General features: G+C 49.7%; 1 protein-coding gene across 1 annotated transcript in view; it reads right to left on the minus strand.

Moving 5' to 3' along the window:
• Window positions 1-1,726: 1,726 nt before the first annotated feature.
• The window catches only part of METTL24 (methyltransferase like 24), a 47,914-nt gene continuing 22,392 nt past the window's right edge, over window positions 1,727-27,248 (minus strand). Inside the window, exons 3-5 of the mRNA XM_068160531.1 lie at window positions 25,765-25,904; window positions 18,506-18,734; window positions 1,727-5,529 (exon numbers count right to left, since the gene is read on the minus strand). Of these exons, the coding sequence (XP_068016632.1) occupies window positions 5,215-5,529; window positions 18,506-18,734; window positions 25,765-25,904 (684 nt within the window). The 3' untranslated portion in view covers window positions 1,727-5,214. The remainder of the gene's footprint in view (window positions 5,530-18,505; window positions 18,735-25,764; window positions 25,905-27,248) is intronic.

The following is a 27,248-nucleotide window of genomic DNA, read 5'->3' on the forward strand; positions in this document are numbered from 1 at the left end:
ATCACATCACAGAGCCATGGAATGGTAGGGGTTGGAAGGGACCTCCCAACTCCCCTGGCCTCTTCTTACCTTCACCATTTCACGTTTGGTTTGCTACAGAAGTTGGTCAGGCCAAGTCTGAACTGAGACCCCAAGGCTGAGCCTTGTGTGTGAGCAGAGCCAGGGAAGAGGCAGTTTTGAGCTCCCCCAACTCATTCTTCCCTAACTTCAGAAGGAGAATGCAATAAAATGAAGCTGAAAGGAGCTTCCTGGGTGGGCTGGAGGCAAGTGTAGCACACTGCTGGGAAGGGAGATGCAAGCTGGAGTGCAGGCTGCTGTCACAGCAGCAATGTGTGGTTTCCCCTTGATCATGCATCTGCAACTTCCAGAAGGGATGTGCCAATCTGTTGCCTCTTAGAGTAATACCAATTACTTTTCCAGTGGAAGCTTTACAGATAAGTGAACTGTCTCCATCATTCTTGGAGTTCTGCCTGGGAAACTTGATAGTTCCTTTGGCCTTCTGCCAGCTTTATCCTGGATTTCTTTTTCCTTCTTCTCCTAAGCAAGAGGGAAACATCCCACAGATCCTCCTGCAGCTTGCTGGTAAGGAGGCTCTTGCCTGAAGCAGATGGCCTTGGCATCTGTCTTGCTCAGAGTTTATAATTGTCCCCAGGAAGATGGAGCTGTGCAGTCCTTGCCCTCATTATGAGGAGCAAATCTCTGACTGACTGCACATCCAGAAAAGCCCAAGATTGCCTTGTGAAGAGCCAATTCCTAGCAACAGGCAGCTGTTCAGTACACCATTTAACACTCTGCTCTTTGAAGGCTGATTTAAACAGTGAGCCTTGCAGCTCTGACAGCCCAGTAACACACCATGTACTTGCCTTCTGTACCAGCTGGCCATTACAAAATCCTGCTCCATGTGACAAGCAGCCTGCAGCAGGGGGAACAGGCAGGGAGGGCAATTTTCCTTGGAAGACTTGAAACAGTTGAACCTCTCCACCAGAAGCGTTCGTTGCCAGGGAGGTTGTTCCTCTGGAGAGTACTTCAGGACTTGCTGCTGTAGGTTGACTTCATTAGCATACACTCAGAGTTGAAGCCTTATACCTTGCAGTAAAAGATACTTTTTCCTGTCAGGCTTGCTGATAAAACCCCAGATACACCACAGCTGTCTCACAGCCCTCAGGAAATCGCTTGTGGCAGGGGGCTGTTCACAGAAGCTCCTTGCAGAGTTCAAAGCTTTCAGAAAAGGAGTTGCCATGACTTTCAGCTGGGACCCCCTAAATGTGCCAGGGCTACTGGCAGCTTGACCTCAGACCTCTTGCTCATCTTGTTTGTAGGATAGAACATTCAAAATGTGTGAAATGCCAGAGCCCTGAGCCTGCCTGAGCCCCCTCTGAACCTGCTGGGCCTTGTGTCACCAGCAGGCTGCTGAAATGAAATGCTGCTGCAGATGTGCTGGGCTTGTCCTGCAGAGTAAAAAGCCTTGAGGCTTTGTGGTAGTCTGAAGGGTGTCAAGACTAACTGAGCCTGCTTCTCCTCTGGCTTGGGAAAGGCAGGCACCACCACAAATTCTCCAGGGAGTCATTTCAGTAATAAGAACTTGATGGAGCTTTGAGACCACTGACAGTTACCTGGACGTGGTTCTGGGAGCTGGAAATCTTCCCAGTTCTCCCAGCACGATCTCCCTGCAGCTGATGTCTTGCTCTTACCTCCCCAGCTCACCTCTTCATTGGGAAAAAGCCTCTTTTATTCAGTGGAGCTTGAACTCTTGCAAAGCAGCATTTTAAAGACAAGGGGCAAAAAAAATCCCCTGTCCTAGAAGAGCTGCACCAATTCAGCTTCCTACCGTAGCTTGCACCAGGCGAGGCTCTCCATGCAGCCCTGGCTTTGCTCACCCAGGCCAGTGGTTTATGTTTTGCTTCCATATCCTCAGACCCCCTTGCTCCTTCAGCTCCTCTGTATGTACTCAGTACAATGTAATCCCTTCCTATATTTCTTGCTCTGGAGACAGAGAGGTAAGTCAGACTCGGGATGAAGTCAGTCCTCAGGCCAGAGATCCACGAGAAAAAGCAGCAAGGCTCATTCCTCCTCCCTGGAGCTTTCAAACCCGTGCAGGTTTGTCAGAACAGCTTCTCTGCAGCTCCTCTCCTGGGGCTGACCTTTCTGGAGCACCCTGGGGCAGGGGGTGAGTTGGTTTTGTTATTCCTCCAATAATCAAAGAGTAAAATACTATTTGGGAATACTTCTTCAGATGCCAAATTCTCCTGCTTCTTGGGACAATCCTCCTTCCCTTCACTAAGAAGAAGTAGTGGGAAGGCATTTCAGGGCCTTTCCTGCCTGGCAAGTCAGTTGGAGAGGTCAGTGTGGGGCTGGGTGTTCTTCACACCGTGTCACAACTGCTCCTGGCTGGTCTCAAGGGAGAGACAGAGGTGGTCCTGGGGCACAGCTGATGCTATTGCTGCTGCTGGTGGTGACACCTGAAGGGTGAGACTCAAATTGTTTGGGGTTGATTCAGAAAGGGAATTTCAAATAGAGAAGGCAAAATTCCAGCTGGGGTGAAGGAGCATTTCAAGTGCTTATACACTGCTGGAAGCCACTGAGAAACAAACAGGGGAGGTGGCAATCCCCTGAGAAGAGCAGGGACATTGCACTGGTCCTCCTGCTGGAGTTGTCATCTCCAGTCAGCACACAGCAGGTTCCCACTTTCACCTCATGTAAGGTCATAGAATCATAGAATGTTAGGGGCTGGAAAAGACCTCCAGAGATCCTAGAGCCCAGCTCCTCTGCAGAGCAGGATCACCTAGAGCAGATCACACAGGAACACATCCAGGTTGGCTTTGGCAGTCTTTGGAGAAGGCAGCCTGTCCCAGGGCTCCAGCACCCTCACAGTAAAGAAGTTTCTCCTCATGCTGAGGTGGAACCTCCTGTGTTCCAGCTTACACCCGTTGTTCCTTGTCCTGCCATCAGGATAAGGGGCACAGCATGGGCTGCCCCTGCACACAGGTCTTTCTGAACCAGCTGAAGCTTTTTACAACAGGCAGGTCAAACTGTGCTGTGACCTGGGACTTGTGTTTGAGGGAAGAGATCTGTTGGTTATCACAGATGATTCCTTTCAAGGGCTGCAAGGCAGTGGAGGGAGGCAACTATAAATCTGTCTCTGAATGTAGGTCAGCTCTGAACTTCCACCGGCGCTAAACCAGGTCTCCACTGACTGCAATTAAATGTCACATTGTGTTAACAAGCAGGAAGAAATCAGGAGTGATTTCCTGCTGAATAACCCTGAGGATCCTTCCAAGGGCACGGGAGCAGCTAATGAAGCTCATGAAATCAAAGGTTTTGAGTGAAGCAGATGGTCTCAGCTGTTAAATAATTCACCAGAGAGAGGGAGTGCTATTTCTTCAGGTGTGCTGCTGGCTGCTATTGTCTTCTTGGCATCTGCCAGGAAAGGTCTGGCATATGGTCCCTTTACACTCTGATCTTTCACAGTTGAGAGGTGCTCAAGAACAGCCCTTCAGAAGTCACCCATGGGATCAAAGCCTGGGGCCAGAAGTGCAGGTGATAAACGTCAGGTTTGAGAGTGCAGCAGGAGGTCAGACTGTTCTTTGGTCGAATTTTAGAAGCTTGAAGGAAGCCAGCATGGCACTCAGAAACGGGCCAGCTTCTCTGGAGAGCTGTGCTGGTGTCCTGACACATGATCCCTGTGCTCCTGGGGGCTCTCTGTGGAGATCCAGTGTGGCAGTATGAACTGTGATGGTCTGTTGCTGCTCTTCATCTTCACCAGGTCACAGGCAGCACCTGTAAATTCTGAGCCACAGATGTGGGGAAATGGCCTCACCCCCACAGAAGGCTCTGTGCAAATAAACCTGCCACCACACACGGGTCATCTCTGCAAAGATCCAGTTCAGACCGCGCTCAAACAGCTCCTGGTGGAGGTGTCCAGCTAATGCTGGTCGTTATGTCCTTCTGAGCTGGGGTTGGTGCTGGCTGTAGTCACCATGAGTGTCCCGAGGTGTGGGCAGTGAGGAGGCTCCAGGGCTGGGTTTCACCCAGTGCCAGGGTGGAGGCAATGTGCCAGCTGCCTTGCAGAGCTGATGCAGACATGAGGAGATGCCCAACTCACCTGGGGACTGAAGGCTGTGGGGAAGAGCAGAGCTGAGCCATACTCATCATGGTGTTGCTGAGCAGATCTGGGCCAGCTGAAGATGTCATGAGCACCTGGTAGATGGCAGAGTATGGGTATGCATTGCCTGTTCTCTGGGGCAGAGTCAGGCTTGTGCCCCCATGCAGGTACCCAGCAGCTCAGTCTTCAGGAGATGGGAACTGAATTCATTTCAGTCTCTCTGCTTTAGGTGAAAAAGAGTGGTAGAAAAGTGGTAAGGGCACAAAAGCAAGACCTCAGGAAGGGAGGCTGCAAGTCTGCTTGAAGAGATGTGCAGGGGATGGTGCATAAAATAAGAGCTGTTCACTTTCTCCCATAACATCACACAACTGCCTCGAGAATGACAAATGGCTTTTATCTCCCATGTATCAGAGGTAAGGTTTCCTTTAAAATCACCACAGTTATTGGAATATTTTCTTCCAGAGGATGTATTTGCTGCAGCCTGAGTTGCTCCTGACACCGCCTGGCAATCCTGAGCAAGAGATTAGCTGAGGTTTTACCAAGCAGGGGAAGAAGAACCAGGATCAGCCTCTGCTGCAGTTCTGGAACTTACCTTTACATCACCATTTTTAACTCAGGGCAATCAGTGATGGAAGATGTGCAGCCCTTTGGAATTTCACCATCTGTGGGAGATCATGTCATTTGGTTTTCAACCCTTATTTACTGCTTGCTTAAACTACAATAAGCTGCTAGGCTAATTACCCTGAGACTAATCAGGAGGAACAACCTGCATGGTACTAGGACCCCTACTTTTAATGCTTTCCCAGGGCAGCCCCACAGGGATGGCCTCCACCTCAGCACCCAGAGGCGAGGGCAGCCTGGTAAAGCTGTGCTGTTAGCCCCACCCCAGACAACCTTCTCCAGAAGCCTCTGTCAGTGCACCCACTGGCCGGTGCATTGCAGCAGGGATCCTCCAGAGGCAGTTCTGTCAGCAGCACAGGCAGCACAAGCCAGTGCACCTGGCTGGCAGTCTGTGTGCACGCTGAGCGAGCCCAGCCAGCGGTGGCCAAGTCCTCCTGAGCGGCGCGGCGGGGCCAGATGGCTCACAGTCACAGCCCATAAATCCCTCTCTGCTATTTCCATCTTGTGTTTACCCAGCTCAGCCTGTAACAGCTACTAGCGTTGAAGGCTTCCTTTTTGAGGAACAGCTGTGGTTTTGACAAGTCTTTGTAGGTATGGAAAAGCCTGAAGTCCTTCAGCTCCAGCTCCCGGAGCAGGCTGTACCAGTACCGCACCACGCTGCTGTCGTTGCCGCTGACCTCAAAGCCAGGCCAGTGGATGTGCACCTCAAACACCAGCTGTCCTATCTGCTCCACAACGTCCTCCAGCAGCAGGTTTTCCAAGATCTTCCACTCAGCACTCTCCACATCTGCCTTGAGGACATCGATCTGCAACACAAACACCGTCAGTGAGTGACAGTGAGGGGCTCTGCAGTTACCAGCACCTGAGGCCCCTTCATAACACACCCCCTGATCTTACCTGTACTGAAAAGCAGCCATGAGAACATCCCAGAGCGCAGAATCACCCAGGCTGGAAGAGACCTCCAGGATCACCAAGTCCAACTGATCACCCAACCCTATCTAACCAACCAGACCATGGCACTAAGTGCCTCATTCAGGCTTTTCCTTAACACCTCCAGTGATGGTGACCCCACCACCTCCCTGGGCAGCACATTCCAGTGGCCAGTCACCCTTTCTGTGAAGAACTTCTTTCTAAGACCAAGCCTAAACTTCCCCCTGCACAGCCTGAGACTGTGTCCTCTAGATCTGGCTGCCTGGGAGAAGAGACCAACCCCCACCTGGCTACAACCTCCCTTCAGGTAGTTGTAGAGAGCAATAAGGTCTCCCCTGAGCCTCCTCTGCTCCAGGCTAAACAATCCCAGCTCCCTCAGCTGCTCCTCACAGGGCTGTGCTCCAGACCCCTCACCAGCTTTGTTGCCCTGCTCTGGACATGTTCAATTCAAGAAAGATGTTGAGTAGCTTGAGGGGCCCAGAACTGGACACAGTACTCAAGGTGCATCCCAGGGCTAACAGCACACAAGGTTCCACACTTGTCACCTCACAGCCTTTCTCCTGCCTCCAAGCCCTGGTCTGGAAAGTTTTGTACTCTGGGTGGCCAAAGCAGCCCATCCTACAACCAAAGCATGTCACTGTTCCCTCACAAATCTTGTGGTGGCATCAAAGGTATCATCCACTGAGCACTGTAGGGTGCAAGGGTTGTGCTCATGAAGGGCTGCAAGACTTTCATGGAACAAGCTGTAAAAGAGCTGAAAACAACACTGGATTTTCAGAGCAGGACATTGAGAGTGGGGTGTGACTGAGGTCCCTGGTCACAGGCTGAGTGAGGACAAAGCCAAGCCACTGCCTGTCTGCTCATTAAGGCAGCATTGTGCCTCCTCCACACTGAGGGAGGCAGGGAGCCAGCGGGACATGAGCAAGGGCTCGCAGAGTTAAAGCCTGCATTGTGGCATGTCCACATGTGGAGTGGAGAGGACGGTTGCACAGACAATCTTAGCTCCTAACTTGAGTCTGCAACAGAAAGCCTGTCAGTCTGTCCATCCCTGAGGCCCCGGAACAGCTTGACAAGAAGCTCCTCTGGAGCCAAGGGGAGGCTGAATGTAAACGATGCTGCTCCTGCAATTTCAGCTGAGAACCACTGCAGGGCTGAGCTGCTTTGCTCTCCAATGTACCTTTAAACAGGTGACTTATTTTGCAGATACCCACTGGCAGCTCTACCTGTAATGCACTTGTGTAGGTAGTTGGTTCTACATGGATGTAAATGCCACAGGACTTTGCTGCCACAATTCAGAAACCACAGATTTTTATCTCGGGGAGACTTCTGTAAGTCTGAAAGGAGACAAAGGAGCCAAAGCCCTTTGTTTGGCTGGGTTTTTTTCTTGGAGGAGGTGGGGTAGGCAGCAGAAGTGTGTTTGCTTTTGTTTTCCCATGATCTTGCTGTATAGCAGCAGCAGGAAGTCTCTTTTCCCACCCCCATGGTGATGTTTCCAGTCATCATCCAGGTTTGTTTGTTGTTCTCTCGTGGCACTAAGAGCTGCTCCGGCTGCTCAGCAAGCACAGCAGCCCTGCCAGTATTTGCTACAATTGATCTGAAAAGTGGCTGCTAACCAATGCCTCAGTAGGATGCAAAGAGTCACTACAATAACTGCTTAAACACACACTGCAATGACCAAGGAAGAAACCAGCAGCCAGTGGGGATGTGCTGCATGCACAAACCGGAGCCTCTTTGTTGCCTTTAGCGTTGGTGCACTGCTCAGAGACCTGGAGGGAGGAAGGTAACTCTCTAACCACCAACTTCTGTGGCTGCTTTCCAGGCAGGGCTTCCAGAGTCTCCACTTTATGGCATGGACAGGTTAAAAGAAGTGGCAGAACAGCTTTGTGTCAGACAGAGAGAACAACAAGCATCCTGCTAACACCAAATGTAAGTTTTGTGATGATTAGACAGCCCAGGAGATACTTCCCATCAGTGATAAGCAGTGCACTGCTGATAAGAAAGGCACTACCACCTTCCAATGCCTTGAGTCTGACTGCTAGTGAAAGGATTAGTAGCCAAATCTATAAATTCAGAGCTCTAATTCACCCTGGAGCACAGCTGGAGTCTGCTGCCAGGAGTAAATCCTGGAGGGCAAAGATCTACAGTGCCTGAAGGTAAAGGATGGCAGTTGATCACCCACCAGATTCAAGTACTCAGACTAAGGTTGGGTCCTCTTATCTTCCATAAATCCTCTTATCTCCCACCAACTGAGTAGGTAATCACAGAGAAGCAAGGTGGGTGTTTTGTTTCCTGTTTAGCTGCCTGCAAAAAGATCTGCAGCGCTGTACCAGCTACACTTGGACAGGGGGAAAAAAGCCTTTCCTCATGCACAACCAGGCAGATAAAAGAGCTGAAACAAGAACTTGCTTTCCTCAGTGAAGGTTAACTCGTACTGCACAGGGCTCATTTTAGGGTAATGACTTGTTACAACTGAGCATCCTTTTCCTAACGCAGAGATCAGAGCCCTGCCTGCCTTGATGGGTTTTGAAACACCAGGGTTAACGGGGTTCTCAGGCTCCGTGCTGCCCCACGGGCACCGTTTAAAGCTCCCTGTAGAGAGGAGTCGATTGAGAACGAGTAGCTGGAGGAAGCAATTTAGCTGCGTTACTTCCAGCAGGAGCTCAGCATGTGGAAGCTGCAGCCAGGAAAGGCAAAACCAGCAAGCGTGGTGCGGGGTCAGGGGAGGAGCATCCCTCCCTGTCTGTGGGAGCAGCTCTGTGGTGTAAACTGGGAGCAGGGAGCTGGTTACAGCTTTGGAGCAGAGGAGTGGGGCCCTGAACCACCCTATATCCTCCTGACCCACAGTGCCACACTTGGGATTTGAGGCTGTGAGAAATGAGCCTCCGGCTCCCTGAGACTGGGCTTTGGCATCAGCTCTGCCACAAGGCAAACTCTGCTTGCTTATGCATCAGGTTTTCCCCTCTCCACCCAAGTACAATTCCCTCTTCTCAGCAGGCAACACTCTAGGAAAAGCTGTTTCATTCCTACTCTGATAACAGCCGGATTTGCAGGTAACAAACAGGTTCCTGAGTGTGGTTTTCTTACGTCTATCCCTGCCCCCACCACCACCTTTCCCCATCTGCAGCCTTTCAGCACGATACTCCTCTCACTTTCCTTTCAAAATGCACCTCCAGCCCCTCCTCTCCAGCAGGCAATGGGTTGGCTGTGAAGTCCCACAGAATCACTTAATTGTTTTGATTGGAAAAGACTAAGTCTAACTATTATCCATTATTATCTATTAACTATTATCTAACACCAAGGCTGGTGCTAGACCACGACACTCAGCATCACATCTCTGCTGCTTCTGAACACCTCCAGGCACCGGGATTCATTCCCTTTTATTCTCAACCCATGCTGCAATTAATGGCAGACAGCCTAATGACAGCCTAACAGCAAACAATGCTCCCAGCAGCTTGCAACTCCTTCTCTCCAAGCTCCCTGCAGTCGGTGGAACTATCCCAGCTCTCTGAGCCATCCATGGGGAGACTGGGACTGCTGCGGGCATGTTCTGAGCGATGTGGATACTGAAATCAGGAGGAAAGTCAATCACTAGTGCCAGCGATGTAGCACTCCAGACAGCAGCACTTCTTTAAACGCCTTCACTTCCTTCCTATTCAGCTTTCCACTCCCCTCTGTGATGGTCCTTGTGGCCAGCTTCAAAGTGAGGCTGGGACCAATCTGTCATGCGAGATTATCTGCTCCCAACCTGACAGACTGAGTATGTGCTTCAGGCATCAAAGCCACAGAGCCAGTCTGTGCAGCTGGGTGCTTACATGCTCTTTGGTCTTTGTTTTTTCTTCTACAGGAGAGGGCAACTGTCCAGTTGAAGTCACTCATACAACAGACAGGGCACTGAAACAGAGCACCAGCAGCGAGGGCAGATGAGCTTCGTTCCTCTGCTCTCACTGCTGATCCTCCACAGTCCCCTGAGTGACAGAGGAGTCTTTTTTCCTCCCTTTTGCTCCCAGTTCCAGAGATGTGCTTCCATTAAAGCCTGACACAGCAGGAGCAGGATATGAAGTCATTTTATGTCTACCACTTAAGCTGGAGAAAATGTTCCCAAATCATATTAAGAAAACTTATTCAGCTTTCTCCGACAGCCAACTGCCAGCATACAAACAGCTTGCCAGGACTAATGGCCAACAGTACCCAGCCAGAAGGCCAACCCAGTGCATGCAGGAAGCATCAATCTCAGCTGAGTGCTCAGAAGCACTATGAGCACCTCACCCATGGTGCCCCACGGGGGGCTGCTCCCAGCAAGGACCCACAAAGGCAGCCAAAATGCCTCCCTCCCACAGCTGCGGAGCCCAGGGACAAGGGTGAGCTGACACTTCTATTCCCCACTTCTTCCCTTGGTCTCTGGTGCCACAATGCTTCCTACATACCCTCTCCATATGGAATTACATTTCTCTCTGAAGACTCATTACAGAAGGAGACACCCCCACCACCCCTGCATCCTCCAGTCCAGCCAGTTCAAGCAATGTCACTCCCTCCAGCCCACAGACAGAAGAAAAGACCTTGTAGCTGGCAGGAGACTTTGTCCTCTACCAGAGGAATTCACATGGCCTGAAATCCTCTCTCCCTGGCTGCACTTGGTCAGGAGGCACCAGGGTTTCACCTGTGGCTTTGCTGTCATCACAATCATCTTTCTTTGCTGTGGGATTAGTTCCTGGCATCCTCCCATCTTAACTCACACTGGGCACTGGACCAGCCAGAGATGGCAGCTCACTCATTACTCATCTTCTGGTCATGAAATATTACATGTCCCCAAGCCCAAGCTGATTTCCAGCCAGGTTTGGTGGCTTCAGTTAGCATTACACCACAGCAACCTTCGAGGCAGAGGTATTGTGCTTAACATCCTATCTAGATTGCTACCCAGCCAGACCAAGGATCCTGTACAGGGACACAGAGAACCTGATCTACAAGCCCTCAGCATGGGGTAGGTTGGCACTACAAGCAAACAATGCTGAAGGAGAGGACCTTCCCCTCACAAACAACCTGAGCATGAAAAAAATCTTTGCTGCCCATTTCCTTAAACCAAAGCCAGCCTCCAGAGCAGGCAAGGGGAACCTCACTGCCAGCTAAGGACTCAAAGTGATGCTTTCTCAGAGGAAACAAGGTAAGGAGCCACCAAGAGGACATAGCACACACACACCCAACAGTGACCTCCTTGCCTGCTCAGACTGGCAGCAGCTCACAAGCACACACTCCTGTATTGCCTCTTCTCAGCTTGCACTGCCTTTGGGTTGTACAGAAAGAGATGAAAACAACATCCTCTCAGCAGGTCCCTCAGTCCCACAGCTAGATTGCCCAAGTGAGGAAAAAAAACGCCACAAGGGAGCTGCAGAAACCCTGATCTTAAATAGCTGGTGAGCCTGGTGAAGCCCAGAGACATGTGAAATATGAACTACTGCACTTTTCCAGCAGCAGCCAACGGCCCAGGCTGGAGGTGCAGCTGCTCTGTGCACAGCCCTGGCCCAGCGCACAAGTTGCTCTGCAAAGAGCTCCTTCAGCCCTCTCATCTCACAGGAGATGTCCTGCAGCCTGCTCCCCCTGCAAAGAGGGGAGAAAATCCTTTCATTTCTGTTCTTTTGATCTCTGTCAGACACTGCTGGGTGCCTGTGGGAACGGATGTTTACTCAAAAGGATAAATGCTGTGTGCTGGACCCTCAAGTTGCTGTCCCTAAAGAGGAACAAATGTTTGCAGTCTGTTTGTGTTGCCCCAGCACCATGCAAGGCCAGCAGGAGCCGGCTCCACACTCACATAAAGCCAAGTTGTCCTGGTCTTGCTAAAGAGGAAAGCCAGCAGCACCACAGCAAACACATCACAAGCAGACAAGAAGCCAAGGCGAGGCAGGAGGTTTGCATTAGAAGGCAAATAGTTGTGGAACCACAGAGTCACCATGGTTAGAAAAGACCTCCGAGATCATCAAGTCCAACCATCATCTAACTCCACCAAGGCCACTGCTACACCATATCCTTGAGCCACCATATGTAAGACAGCTTTTAAGTACACTTTCTGGCAATTCAAGCACTTCCCTGGGCAGCCTGGTCCAGTCTTGGAGAACCCTTTCACTACAGAGGTTTTTCCTAACATCCAACCTAAACCTCCCCTGGCAGCAACTAATCCCAAGAAGCAAGACATGTGACTGTGCCAGGGACAGAGAGCTTGGGCCACCATAAAATGGTGGTACACAGAAACCAGCGTTCTGCCTGCAAGCCTCACTGGACTTCATTAGTACAGCGCCCATGGGGGCCTTAAGGAATTGAAGGACTCAGAGTCCCAGCTTCCAAAAACATTCAGCACACCTTAAAGAACATCTCCTGCAGGATGACAACCTGCAGCTCCAGCAGAACAGGATAGCATTGCTGTTCTGTCACAGAATCAGAATCATAGAATCATCCAGGTTGGAAAAGACCTCAGACATGATCAAGTCCAACCTATTACCCAATACCTCCTGACAACTAAAGCATGGCTCCAAGTGCCACATCCAATCCTTCTTTGAACACCTCCAGGGATGGGGACTCCACCACCTCCCTGGGCAGCACATTCCAGTGGCCAGTTACTCTTTCTGGGAAGAACTTTCTCCTCAAATCCAGCCTAAACCTCCCCTGGTGCACCTTGAGACTGTGTCCTCTTGTTCTGGTGCTGGTTGCCTGGGAAAACAGACCAACCCCCTCCTGGCTACAACCTCCCTTCAGGTAGCTGTAGACAGCAAGGAGGTCTCCCCTGAGCATCCTCTTCTCCAGGCTAAACAACCCCAGCTCCCTCAGCCTCTCCTCACAGGGCTGTGCTCCAGACCCCTCCCCAGCTCTGTTGCCCTTCTCTGGACACAGCAGAGCATTCTAGAGACTCCACCACCTCCCTGGGCAGCCTGTTCCAAAGCCTGGCCCCTCTTTCAGGAATTTTTCCTGATAGCCAGTGTCAATAACTTTTCAGTGCCAATCACTTCCTGCAAACTGTGAGAGAGATGAGTAGCAGAGAAAGCCCAGGATGCTTATGGAAAGGGGGTTGCTCTCAGCTCTCATAAAACCAGTGTCCTGTCATGGATCATCACCCTGAGCAGATATTCAGCCAGATTCCAACCATACAGATCCCATCACTGTGCTGAAGCAGCTGTTAATGGGTCAAGCAGGAGCTGGGGAGCATGAGTACAGGTCTAAGGTCTGCAGGTGCCCTGCATCTGGTACCACCTTGTGAAGCAGAGGAAGGTCCCCAGGCTCCTGCTGAACCCTGGTTTGGGTGGGAGGACAGAATCAGGAGTACCTGGCTTCCTGCAGCAGCCTCAGTGACGATTCCACAGCGCTTGCAGCAGGTGCTAAGCTCTTTTGAATGCAACTGCTTGACGCTGACAGTGAAACACTGCTGCTGGGGAGAAGGTGGAACACACAGCACGTTAGTGCAGCAAGCTGTGCTGGGAACTGAGCACAGCTTGTGCAGCCCTCTGGGAAGGCAGGCTTTTACTACCTGATTTTTTTTCCTGAAGGGTCTTAACAATCAAAACCAAGGTGGCAACAAAAAAAAAGGGAAAATGTCCCCCCTCCCAGTCCTGCCTGCCTTCTCATCTTGTAGCAGACCATAATATGCTCTCTTTTTTTTTGGTAAATATGACCTGCACAAGTTCTGCTTCAGCAGTGAAATGCTTTCATCACAACCCAGGCATGGCACCAGCCCTTTTCCCAGGGACAGAAAAGGCTCTGGCTTGCACCACATTCCACCAGCAGCATCATTAAAAGGATCTTTGCAGCTGTGCCTGACAACTGCATACTAAACAGCACCTCCAGGTCGCTCCCTAGAAACACCACAACTCCTCTAACAACAGCTTGAGAACTGCTCCTGCTGCAGAGAATTTAAATGAGAGGAAAGGGGAGAACCAAGAGCACAGCCTGGGCAGGAACGTGTATGAGGCATTCCTTGCACAGGGTGGGAGAGGTGGTGAGCAGTAAATCACTGTCCAAGGATCTTTGCTTCCAGAAACGTGAGGTGGTTAAGTTCATTCCTCCTCGCAGCCAAACTCTTCAGCCTAGCTACAATGCAAACCCTTCAGCTGACTCAGCACTTGCAGAGCAATTACCACTCTCATCTCATTATCACTACAATTAAAACGTACATGCAGCCAGGAGAGAAACATCACCTGGCAGGAGCTGGTAGATTACTGAGGGGCAACCCCCACAAGGTTAAAGGAGGAAGCATTTCCAGCTGCAGATGCAAACATCTGCAGCAGTTTGGTTGCCCCTGTTCACCAAATGGAGTAAAATTCACCAACTCACTGCCCCACTCCCAAACACAAGGTCCAGGCACAGCAATGCTCACTGCTCCAACTGCAGCTCTGCCCTGACTTCAAGGACATTGGTTGTGTCACACAGAGAAGGAATTTGGAGCACAGCCCTGTGAGGAGAGGCTGAGGGAGCTAGGGTTGCTTAGCCTGGAGAAGAGAAGGCTCAGGACAGACCTTATTGCTCTCTACAACTACCTGAAGGGAGGTTGTAGCCAGGTGGGGACTGGTCTCTTCTCCCAGGCAACCAGCACCAGAACAGGAGCACACAGTCTCAAGCTGCACCAGGGGAGGTTTAGGCTGGATGTTAGGAAGAAGTTCTTCCCAGAAAGAGAAATTGGCCATTGGAATGTGCTGCCCAGGGAGGTGGTGGAGTCACCATCACTGGAGGTGCTTAGGAAGAGACCGGATGGAGTGCTTGGTGCCATGGTTTAGTTGATTAGATGTTGGGTGATAGGTTGGATGCAATGATCTCAAAGGTCTCTTCCAACCTTGTTAATTCTATTCTGTTCTATCCTATCCTATCCAGCAAGTGGTTCTCAAGACCAGAGTGGATAAAGCCTTGAACGACCTAGTCTGAGCTCACAGCATGTCTTGTTTTGAGCAAGGGATTGCACTATGAGCCTCTCAAGATCTCTTCTGACTTGAATTATCTGTATGAAGAAAGGTCCCCACCCAGCTATCCCTAATCCATGGGGAACACCAGCACTGTAGCATCCTCACCCCAGCAGGTAGTTAAGAGAAGATGAAAGCTTTCACAAAGCTGAACTCCACTGCAGTAACCAAGTGTTGTGCATTTCGTGACTTTCTGGTTGCCAACAGTCTGCTACACAGTGTATCAGGTTTGCATGTTCAGCAAAGAGAAGGAAAAAAAGGTGGGGACAGGGAGAGAAGATGAGCAAGATCAATTTTAACATCTTTATCCCTCCCTGCAGGCTGATAAAACACCGCTCTTCTCAGAAGACAACCCAGTAAACACTCAGTTTAGCTTTGTGTACCAGGAAGGAGGACTCTCATGACATCCTCTGGAGATTATTCCAGAGCTTAAAAGATTTCACACTCCAGCAGTTCCCCAAAATACCATGAATGTGTTTCCTTTGTCAGACTCATCCTAATATAGCACTGGCTAAGTCCTCTACCTCCAGGCTCTTCACACTCCCCAGAGAGCTGAGGACTGCTGCACCACACAGCCAATGTAGACAGATCAACAACTTCCAATCTTTCCTCAAATCCACTCTAACACCAGAAACTTGTTTGTGTTTCTTGCCATAACATCAGGATGGGTTTCCCTTTCTGTGGATGAGGTTCCAGCACTGACTGCAGGGTAGCAGGTGTGCTCTTTTATCAGCCAGAGTGCAGAACAGCCCATCCAAGCTCTTTGACTCCTTTGCACATCAAGCCCCCAAATCACACGTTTTCATTTCAAGGCTACATATCCAGAACTCCATGAGGCTTTGTCCATACTCTCTTCATCAGCCCAACCCAAGCTCTCTGCAATCAGAGGAAATAGTCTTAATCAGTTGGAGGGTCTTGGACCAAGTCCCAAGCCTTCAAGAACAAAAGCAAGGAGAAAATGAAGCATTAACTTCAAATGCAGCTGTGTGGAATTCCTGCCTTGAAGTGGGAAGTGAAGGGCTTGGAGGAATCCTCTTAATCTGCAAATTAAGAGGAATGGGATGACCAGCGTGCTGTAACCTCCTCACTGGGGATAAAAAAAGAAGTGTTTTGGAAAATCCTCTGTGAAACTGTTCTGAATTAACTTATTTATTCAGTCAAGGGAAAATTCCACTCACAGTCACCAGAAGAATGACAACTTGGATGTTGCAGTATTGACTTGGATGTTCTGTCTGTAACTGGGAGCTTATCTGAGTCCTCTTGCTTAGCCTGGAGAAGAGGAGGCTCAGGGGAGACCTTATTGCTCTCTACAACTGCCTGAAGGGAGGTTGTAGCCAGGTGGGGGTTGGTCTCTTCTCCCAGGCAACCAGCACCAGAACAAGAGGACACAGTCTCAAGCTGCACCAGGGCAGGTTTAGGCTGGATGTTAGGAAGAAATTCTTCCCAGAAAGAGAGACTGGCCATTGGAATGTGCTGCCCAGGGAGGTGGTGGAGTCACCATCACTGGAGGTGTTTAGGACGAGACTTGATGGGGTGCTTGGTGCCATGGTTTAGTTGATTAAATAGTGTTGGATGATAGGTTGGACTCGATAAGCTCAGAGGTCTTTTCCAACCTGGTTAATTCTATTCTATTCTGATGCAACATGCAACTTCTCAGGCTGACTTCAAAAACTAAAGAAAAACTACACAGAACAATGTGAGGAGAGCCAGCCCAGCCAGGCACTTCCCAAATAGGATGCAGCAGAAGATGGCAGAGTGTGGAGCAGCTTTGTCCTTGCTGGGAGGAAGTCAGCCCTGACATCACCAATGCAAAGGTTTTGCACAGGGAGAGCTACCTGAAGGCTAATAGAGCTAGATGCTGTACATACTCTTCAGAACCCACCAACACACCTACCCAGCTCACAGGCCCTGTCTACACAGCTAGAGGAAAGGCTGACTGCATGTGTTCCATGTGCATCATAGAATCAATAAGGTTGGAAGAGACCTCAAAGATCATCAAGTCCAACCTGTCACCCAACACCTCATGACTGCTAAACCATGGCACCAATCCCTTCTTGAACACCTCCAGGGACAGTGACTCCACCAGCTCCCTGGGCAGCACATCCCAGTGGCTAACAACTCTCTCTGTGAAGAACTTTCTCCTCACCTCCAGCCTAACTTATGTTCCTTAGCTACCCCTCCAGCCAGCTGCTCTCCTGTCAGGTAACTTTTGCTCAGGAAGTTAAGTCACATAGAGCCACAGCTACACCCTGCTCATGCACAGGAGGGCTTACAATCACTCTGTATCCCTGGGACAGCCTGGGAACTGACTGTTCTGAGAAGGTCTGGTACATCACAAGACTCATATGCTCTTTCTGGATCAGGTCATTAATCATTGCTCTGCGATTAATTATTCTAAACCAAATCAATGCAAGGCCAACGTCAAAGCAAAGCCATCTCTCCCCCCCCCCCCGATGTTTCCCAAGTGCACAGCCTAATGTAGCTAGACCACGACTAAGAGCTAGGAAAAAGTCTCCCCTCCCCCTCCTTATCTTCAAAACCAAATCAGTAGAGCTAAACCAAAAGAAAACACTGCATAGAAGCAAGAGGTGAAGTGAAAAGGACATCTCGCGTTTTGTAACAGCAAAGCAAACAAACATCGCAGGGCTTGCTTTGTAAACCTTACAGCGCAGCCCCTCCTGAGCTCGGGCTGCCAGCTTCTTTACCAAACAAAGAGAAGCAGAACTACCTGCAGGCCATGAAGTCTATTAGCATTTGAATTCACGCTTGTATATCCTTCGAAGGAGGGGGGAAAAAAAAACAAACCCCAACCCTCCTCTTAAAAGCAACAGAAGGAACTTCCTCAAACCTCTTCTGGCAACAGTTAGTTGGGACTCGAAGATTTCTGATGTCTTTTCAGGCCCTTAAAACACAACAAACCGGGAAAACGGTACAAATCCCACAGATTGCTGCCAACTCCCAAACAGGATGTTTTTGTTGGGGAAGGCTGTAATTAGGACCAGTGACCTTGAAAATGTAAACAAGCCGTCCATTACCTCTTCTAATTATTGTTGCAAGACCGGGGGTTTTTCTCGTTATGAACTTGGCTGTGCGAGGAGCTCAGGGCTCATGCCGAGCCAGCCACCAGGAACTCTCACAGGACCCAGACTACCAGCACCCGATGTCACCAGCTGGGTGAAGGGGAAAGGAAGGGAGGAAGAGGAGGAGGAAAGTATTCAGCGCACGGCTAGTGGTTTCAAATCGAGCTGGCTGTTATCAGCACACAGAGAAAGCAAGGCAGAAAGGACACAGTATCACTAAGGTTGGAAGAGACCTCAAAGACACCCCTACAAGGAATGGATGATAAGTACTGCTGAAGAATGACCCTTTGTCAGAAGATAGCCTTGGGAAGCGCCAGACCTCCTGAGATAGCAAGAAGGAACTTCCAGCTGAGAGCTACCAGGATGATTAAGGGACTGGAGCATCTGCCCTAGGAGGAGAGGCTGGGAGCCCTGGGGCTTTTCAGTCTGGAGAAGATTGAGAGGGGATTTAATAAATGTTTATCAATGTCTGAGGGTCAGGAGGGAGGGGGAGAGACAGGCTCTGCTCAGCTGCACCCTGTGACAGGACGTGGGGCAATGGATATCAACTCCAGCACAGGAGGTTCCACCTTAACATGAGGAGGAACTTCTGCACTGGGAGGGTCACAGAGCACTGGAGCAGGCTGCCCAGGGAGGTTGTGGAGTCTTCTTCTCTGGAGACATTCAAGACCCATCTGGATGTGTTCCTGTGTGACCTGTGCTGGATTCTATAGTCCTGCTCTGGCAGGGGGGTTGGGTTTGATGATCTTTGAAGGTCCCTTCCAACCCCTAACACCCTGTGATCCTATGATCTTTCTCAACACCTAATCCTGCAGTCAGAAACCTGGTGCCTGAGTCCTTACCTTATGATGTCCAAATTCATTCAGCACCGTGCCCAGCTTCTTTGTGCTGCTGTGGGGCTTGTGAGCAGCAATGGCTGGATTGGGATCCCTCCAGTCAATGGACAGGCGATGATACCAGAGGTGCTGACCCTCCTGGATGTGTGCTGACTTGATGCTGGGGTCAAAACGATGTACCTCACATCCACTGTTGGCCATGTTGATCTCAAACTGGTTGTCATCATTGCCTAGCCTGCAGAACAAAACCAATGTAAGCATGAATAGAATAGAATAAACCAGGTTGGAAAGACCTTTGAGATCACCGAGTCCAACTTAGCATCCAGCACCATCTAATCACCTAAACCATGGCACCAAGCACCCCATCCAGTCTCTTCCTAAACACCTCCAGTGATGGTGACTCCACCACCTCCCTGGGCAGCACATTCCAATGGCCAATCTCTCTCTCTGTGAGGAACTTCTACCTAACATCCAGCCTAAACCTCCCCTGATGCAGCTTGAGACTGTGTCCTCTTGTTCAGGTGCTGGTTGCCTGGGAGAAAAGACCAACCCCCTCCTGGCTACAACCTCCCTTCAGGTAGTTGTAGAGAGCAATAAGGTCTGCCCTGAACCTCCTCTTCTCCAGGCTAGGCAACCCCAGCTCCCTCAGCCTCTCCTCCCAGGGCTGTGCTCCAGACCCCTCCCCAGCTTTGTTGCCCTTCTCTGGACACACTGCCAAATGCTGTAAGAAGAACCATTGCTGAATAGAACTTTCTGGGGGTTCACAGTTAAAGAAGGTAAACCCCAACCTCTTTGTTTCTAAAGTGAAGTGGAGGAGCTGCTGTGCTCTTTTGAGGGATACACCCACAGCCCTGAGCAAAATCTAGCCCCAATTCTGACAAGATCACCACAGATAAAGCTAATAGTCACAACAGGGGCTGCTGAAGGTTTGGAATTAGCAGTTAGATGAAGGAAAATGTAAAGCATTGTGGGTTTTTCCCAGTGTCACACTCAGAACTTGCCTCCAGAAACTTTTAGTGACATTTTTCATGTACAGAACTGAACTACTGGATTAGATGAACCAACCTCACCAGAGAATTCAAGCTCACTGCAATACACTGCCTATGATTAGAATGAAGGATTCAAGGCAAGCACTGAACCACTTTTAGGCCAGGCTGATAACTTTCCCAGAGAGCTTCTGCTCAATTTAGCAGTTGACACCACTCAAAGTAAATTAAACATCAGAACCTCTGTGCTGTCACTAGTCCTCTATTCTTATATTATATTCATACATATTCTCCCCTATTTTCAGTCTGCTTTTCTCTTGACAAGATGACAACACTCCCCTTGGTCCCCAGCGCACAAACTTGCAATAACCAAGCCAGGAACAGAAAAGCAAACACATTTAATATTTATACCACGCTGGCTTGTAAAACTCAGGCACATCTCCCACCCTGCCTGCACTCTCATGGTACACAGAGGATGCCAAATGGGAGCAAGACACAAGACCCAAGCAGCTCACTTTCTTTGTGCACAGGGGGACACACAGATGACAAAAAGAAGAGGCAAATTTTACAACAGCCCCCTCACAGCAGTAGCAGAGGTTTTACATACACTTAAGGGAAAGACTGCTAATCATTTGGCAAAGACCTCAACTGAGAGGAAAAATACCAGCCCCACTGTACAGAATTGTCTCAGTCCCTATCTTTGCAAGAAGAAAATGCACCTCACAAGGCTGTGCTACATTCCCAACACCTATAGCCCACTGGCTCACACTAAAACCAAGAAGTTTTTCACCACTGTCATCACCTGCCTGGTGAAGGGCATGCCTTCTTGTTCCAAACACAGTTCAAGCTATGCACTAAGCCTTAAATCAGAATTGTGGTGTTGGATATCATAGAATCAATAAGGTTGAAAAAGACCTCAGAGATCATCATGTCCAACCTATCACCCAACACCTCATGATTAACTTAACCATGGCTTCAAGTGCCACATCCAATCCCTTTTTGAACACTTCCAGGGATGGTGACTCCACCACCTCCCTAGGCAGCACATTCCAATGACCAATTACTCTGTGAAGAACTTTCTCCTCACCTCCAGCCTAAACCTATCCTGCTGCAGCTTGAGACTGTGTCCTCTTGTTCTGGTGCTGGTTGCCTGGGAGAAGAGACCAACCCCCACCTGACTACAACCTCCCTTCAGGGAGTTGTGGAGAGCAATAAGGTCTCCCCTGAGCCTCCTCTTCTCCAGGCTAAACAGCCCCAGCTCCCTTAGCTTCTGCTTGGTGCCATGGTTTAGTTGCTTAGATGGTGTTGGGTGTTATTTTGGACTCAATGATCTCAAAGGTCTCTTCCAACCTGGTTAATTCTACTCTGTTCTATTCTTCTCAACCATCTTCCCCTTCAGGCATCCTGGGAAAGTAGGAGGAGACAGAGGCTGCAAAAACCAGCCCAGTGTGCTTTTAAGAGCAGCTCCATTCCACAGGATTCCAGCCCATGCAGTTGTGTAGGAGGAAGAGAGAGGCATTTTCTTCAATACATTCAACACACATGAGGAAAAGAGTTCAGAAGTGAACCAAGTGAATCGACGTGTTTGTTTGCATGGGGCTCTCTGCAGAGGGGACACTGCTGAACAAGGACCAGTGTAATCCCTCAGGAATGAGAAGCTGGCTAAAATCAACAACTTAGGAGTTGTTGGGGGCAGCTACAGCATTAGAGTGATGAGCTACCCGAGACCAACGGACACATGGGTCCGTGACACACTTCCAACTGTGCCAGCTGGTACAACCCAGAGAGCCAGATGCTTCGGATGCAGATATACCTCAGGCTGCCTCCAAAGAGATTGCTTCTCATGTGGGCTGCAAAGGGAGGCTCACAGCAGTGCAAAACAGGAAAAACAATACAGAGGAGGCTGAAGAAAGCAGTGGTACATCTTCTGACACTGCAGCTAATAGTCAGATTTATGCCTGAAGAGACAGCTAACCAACAGCAAATAGGCAGGAGAATAAAAAGGTCATCTCCAAAAGCACTGGTCTGAAAAACTCCTGGCTCATATGTGATCATGCTAAGGGACAACAGAGCATGAAAAATGTAGACAAATGAGGTCTCCCAAGAAAGATTTGGTGTTTCTTAGTGTAGAAGGGTCACAGAAGGCTAGAGAGGCCCTTCCCCACCATGAGGAGAGAGCAGCTGCTGCCTCCAGCAGCAGTAAAATAAAGGAAGCTAAAGACACTGGCCTGTTTTTACTGTAGAGAAGAGAGCTGGGCCAGGGCAGCTGCACACAGCCCCTCACAGAGGTGGGCTTTCAAAGCAGCAACTGGGGACCAGCTCTCCCAGCCTGCATGCAAATGGAAAGGAAGAGCTCATTGGCACTGGTCCCTGCTGGCAGCAGGGCAGGGACACTGACCTAAGGCAGAGGTCAGCACAGCAGAGAGCAGTGTCCCTTGGCTGTCCTCATGCTCCCAGGGTTCACAGAGGGTCAGGGGATACAGAGCCCTGCAGAGGACAAACACTGGGCTGCAGCTTGCTCAGCACGGAGCATCGCTGCAGCCTCCACCTCAGCCTGGAGTGCAGCGAGCACGAAGGAGGCACAAAAGCTGCTTTGTCTCCTTCAGCACAGCTCTAGGGGACACCTGCAGCTGATCCAGCCTGATAACTGCAGGTATTCCTGGTGCTCCCACAGGGACTGCAGGACAGAGCTCCAAAATGTGCATGTTAAGGTCCAGTTTCCCCTTTCTGTGTTTCCCCCTCCCTGCTCCTCTTCTTTCTCAAAGGAAGACAACCAAGCTCTGCAGCTGGGGGCAAAGCCAAGCATCCCCTGTGTGGATCCTAAAGCCCCTACACTTTAAGCTCCACCTCAGAGGGGTTCTCTAGAGTACTGCAGTCAGGCTCTTTAAACCACAGACTGGTAAGTTTCTGAAATCCTATTCGTTTGTATTATCCCAGCTTGAGCGCCTGCCTGTGGTGTTTGTAACAGACTTAACTTAATCTAAGCAGATTTATCACTAATAACTAGAGCTCACTAATGCATACTGCAATTATGGATCACACTGGGAAATCCTGTTCCCCAAGGAACAACACTGCTACCTCCCAGCAGTGGAAGCAGCTAATAGGAGTCTCGGAGATCTCCAGACGTCTCAGACACTGCTCATTCTCATTCACAGACTCTCCTCCAGCATCCAAGGAGGCAAAGCCTGAGCAGCAAGCTTTGTTCCATTTTTAATGATAGATGGATTTAATTCAGGATTCCCAGCAACACTCCCACTGAACTTTCACATTTGTCCTCCATCCATCCTCTCCACAGAGGATGCTCTTCATTGGGAGCAGCTGCTCCTCCTTTGCTCTTTATGAAGCCTATGAGACAACAAAAATGTTTCAAGGGGATTTTTGTCTTACTCAGAACAAAATTGCTTTTCTGCCTGTCATAAACTAGAGGAAGTGAGTTTGAGAGAAGAACTACAAAGTAATGAGCTCCAAGGCTGCAGTAGTAAACTGGAGGACTGAAGCTTCCTTAACCTCCAATAGTTCCCTTTTGTTTTTTAGCTCTTACATAGTGGTTGGCTACTTCTTGCACATGTGCATCTGATGATTGATGGGAGAGCCAACACCAGTTTCAATCTCTGCTAAGCCTCACTGGTCCACCAGCACAGCAAATCCATCATGCAGGCTCCCTGCACCGTACCCAAAACATCACATACGTAGCACTGGGTTACAGCCACTCGCTCAGATCTGTTCAGAACCATTAGCAAGCTCTCTTTGTGCCAGTCAGCTTCCTGCCAAATCTGCATCTCCTGGCACAGTTGAAGTCAGCTCTGCAGTTGTACCTTCCTGGCCAATTCAACAAAAACACCACTCTCAGTTCACACTGGTCCCAAAGGGAAGAGGGTCATTAACTCAGGAGCTCAATGACCATGGAACTTGAAGGGCAAGGTCTAGATTAATTCCACTGAACTCTGAGCACTTTGCCAAGACATCTGAAGTTAGCATCCACATTGACACAGACTTCTATAGCCAAAGGAAAGCTACACCTGCCTACAGAATGCTATTTAGCTTAGCTGGTTTTCCACCTGAATGTGTCTGCTTCTCCCTACTGACTGCTAGGAGGTGGCTCAGGCAGTGAGCCAGCACAACAATCATGCAGGTGAAGTCTGGATCTGAGCAGGGGATAACTCAGCTGCTCTCTTAACTATCACAGCAACATGAAAAACTGAGAGAGATAAAAAAATAATGCAAACCTGTATTTTGCATTAAACCCAAGCAAGTATACATCAAAACAGATGGCAAAGAGCAGTCAGGAAATAAGAAGCAGCAGTAGCCAAGAGGAGTTTGTTCTCTGTATACTCTGTGCATGCTCTTGATCTTCTGCCACAGAGCAACACAGCTGAACAAAACCAGACAGTCCCTCACCCTCTGAAGGGCTTGGTCTTTACAGCTAAGTTTGATCCCAAGATAAACCCACCCAAATTAGCAGAGAACACTCCCTCTGAGCCCAGTGCATCCACTGTGCACTAATTGCTGGTGTTAACTGCCATGTGCTAACACAGAACACAGAATTAACCAGGTTGGAAAAGACCTTTGAGATCATCGAGTCCAACCTATCACCCAGCACCATCTCACCAACTAAACCATAGCACCAAGTGCCTCATCCAGGTCCTTTTTAAAGATTTGCAGTGATGGTGACTCCACCACCACTCAGAAATTCCACTCAGAGCCTTGCTACCCATCAGAGCAAAACCCACAGCAGCACAATCGCAGGAGCAAACTGTGCTGGTTGGAGAGAGATGGAGCCTCGCAACACACCTCTAAGCTAAAGCTGGCTGCCAGAACAGCAAAGACAGTTTTATTGTGATCTGTGTGAAACCAGCTGCAGATCCCAGCCATCATCCTCCCAAGGCAGCTGTGCACTGACAGCTAATGCAAAAGGCCAGGCCAGTGGCCTGACAAACTCTGAGGAGTGACCTCTCTCATCCTCCTGGGAAGCAAAGTGTTTTATTAGCAGGGAAAGAGGCTGAAGGTGTGATTTTACTACCTGTGAAAGCACTTGTGCTGTGAAGAGTGAAAACTTCCCTCTCGAGTGCCTGTAAGCATTGTGAGCACTACAAAAACATTGTAAAATAAAAGCCACAGCTGCCTTTATTATTGTCACTTCAGCAGGTCACCCCTGAAGTGCTTGGCAAACACACTCTCATGAAGAAATGTGCTGGTGTGTTCCAAGGGTAGGTTAATGAAGTTTTACAACACTGCTGCTGAAATACCTGGCAATTACACAAGGCAGTGCTGCTCAGGCAAGATATAGAATAGAACAGAATAGAACAGAACCAGACATAGACCTTACCTTAGAGACCATTGCATCCAACCTATCACCCAACACCATCTCATCAACTAAACCATGGCACCAAGTGCCTCATCCAGGCTCTTCCTAAACACCTCCAGTGATGGGGACTCCACCACCTCCCTGGGCAGCACATTCCAATGGCCAATCTCTCTTTCTGGGAAGAATTTCTTCCCAACATCCAGCCTAAATCTCCCCTGGTGCAGCTTGAGACTGTGTGCTCTTGTTCTGGTGCTGGGTGCCTGGGAGAAGAGACCAACCCCCACCTGGCTACAACCTCCCTTCAGGGAGTTGTAGAGAGCAATAAGGTCTCCCCTGAGCCTTCTCTTCTCCAGGCTAAGCAACCCCAGCTCCCTCAGCCTCTCCTCACAGGGCTGTGCTCCAGACCCCTCCCCAGCTTTGTTGCCCTTCTCTGGACTTGTTCCAGCAAGCCAACAACTTTCCTAAACTGAGGGGCCCAGAACTGGACACAGGACTCAAGGTGTGGCCTAACCAGTGCTGAGTACAGTTTCTCTCACTCATTTCCATCTTCCCCACTCCCTACCCACCATCATCATTTTGTTTTCATACTGGTATAATAACAATGAAATGGAAGCAAGCAAAGCCTCTGGTGGAGAAAGGTTTTCCCCTGGACCCAGAGCACACAGAAGCACACCCACAGGTTCCAACCACACCTGAACATCACATCCAACCCATCACCCAACACCATCTAATCAACTAACCCATGGCACCAAGCACCCCATCCAGTCTCCTCCTGAACACCTCCAGGGATGGTGACTCCACCACCTCCCTGGGCAGCACATTCCAGTGGCCAATCTCTTGCTCTCTATGAAGAACTTCATCCAAACATCCTCTGTCTTAAAAGATGACCTCATTGCAGCCTGTGTTGCATTGCCAGGGCTCTTTTGAAGCTAGGTGTCATGAAACAATTTGCTGCTTTAAAAGAGAGCACTTACCCAAGGGAGTAGAGACGACATTGCTTGCTTCTGATCCGATGGATGAGGCTGAACCTCTCGTCAAGACAGACCGACCAGGGCTTTCTTGTGGGCTCAGAGTACCCTCCCAGGCTGTTCAGGTTCATGTGTTCACAGGAAATCTGTGGAAATCAAAGGAGCTTTCAGTCCCAGACATGACTTTTAATTTGTTTCTAATTTGCCTTCTGGGGAAAGGAGAAAAATGTTAATTGGTTTCATTTAAGTCTGATTGTCAATCTGATACACAGCTAGGGAGATCTGATGCTTTCCCCCCCTCCAGCCCCCCTTGTTCATCTGTTCTGCTTGGTGAAATGTAAGGCTTTATATAATCCCCCTGAGAGCAATGCAGTTTGAAAAGCAAATAATTAATCATTAGTACCATACCCAACATTCCGTTTTCCTGAGCACAAGTTGTTTGGGCATTAAAATATTGTGGTTGTGGGTTCTTTTTTTTCTTTTAAGCAAACCCTGGAGGGGATTCTGCATCCTGAACAATGTTAAAATCGTGTTCATGATTCAGCATGGGGATCACAAGTTGCAGAGTCACAGCAATGTACACCCTGCACCTTAGCTAGAGTGTCCTGGAGCTCAGTTCCAGAAGGGATTCAATCATCACCCCAACACATCCCCTCTCCTACAACAGAGGGATTTAAGCAAGTGCTTAACCAAACAGAGGAATCATGAACGTGTGTGTGTGTCTGTGCTGTGCTGGCTCAGACATCCAGAGCCTAAAGCCAGGATGAAAGCACAGCAAAAGGAGAAGAGATAAAAGACCCTGCAGGGAAGAACGCTGTCAAAGTCCTTGTAAGGACCAAGAAAGCAAGGATTGAATCATCAGAGACCTGCAAGCATCAAAAATCACTTACCTGAGAGGTGAAGCCAGCTTTGCCAGCAGCTGAGCAGCAGCCTGCAACAGCTGAGCCAACCAAGCTGTGTCCCCGGGAGGGACATGCTGTGGAGGAGCCCCTGCCTGCAGGACCAGCTCTGCCCACCCACCCAGCGGCTGGGGCCAGCACTTCACCCCCAGGCTCTGCCACACCTTTCTGCACCACCTTCTTCCTCCAGACCCACTCTAGAGGAGGCAGGCATGAGGGTGCTGCAGCCTTTCCAGCATTTGGGAGCCAGGGCAGAGCAGGTGATGGCAAGCCAGTGTCACCAGAGCACGTGGTAAGGTGGTAATAGGAAGCAGGAGCAAGCACCAAAGCTGTGACTGCTTCTGGCCAGGAGAGTCTGTGCTGTTCTGCACCACCATCAGCCTACAGGTGGTTGAAGGACTTTTCAGGCCACATGCAGGCTGGCCATCCAGTTCAGGAGTTGCAGGGCACAGGCTGCTAACACACAGCTAGGAAAGCAAAGTGAGAAGAGGTGCAAGAACTCAGCAGAGGCACTGTGACAAAAAGCTGTTCTTTGGGCCCAGTGCCAACCCTAGCTGCAGGGATGGGAGCTGGCACTGCCAAAAAGCCAAC

This window comes from Melanerpes formicivorus, unplaced genomic scaffold (genome assembly GCF_026170545.1).
Source record: "Melanerpes formicivorus ecotype bairdi unplaced genomic scaffold, bMelFor1.0.p_v2 SCAF_50, whole genome shotgun sequence".
NCBI lineage: Eukaryota > Metazoa > Chordata > Aves > Piciformes > Picidae > Melanerpes > Melanerpes formicivorus.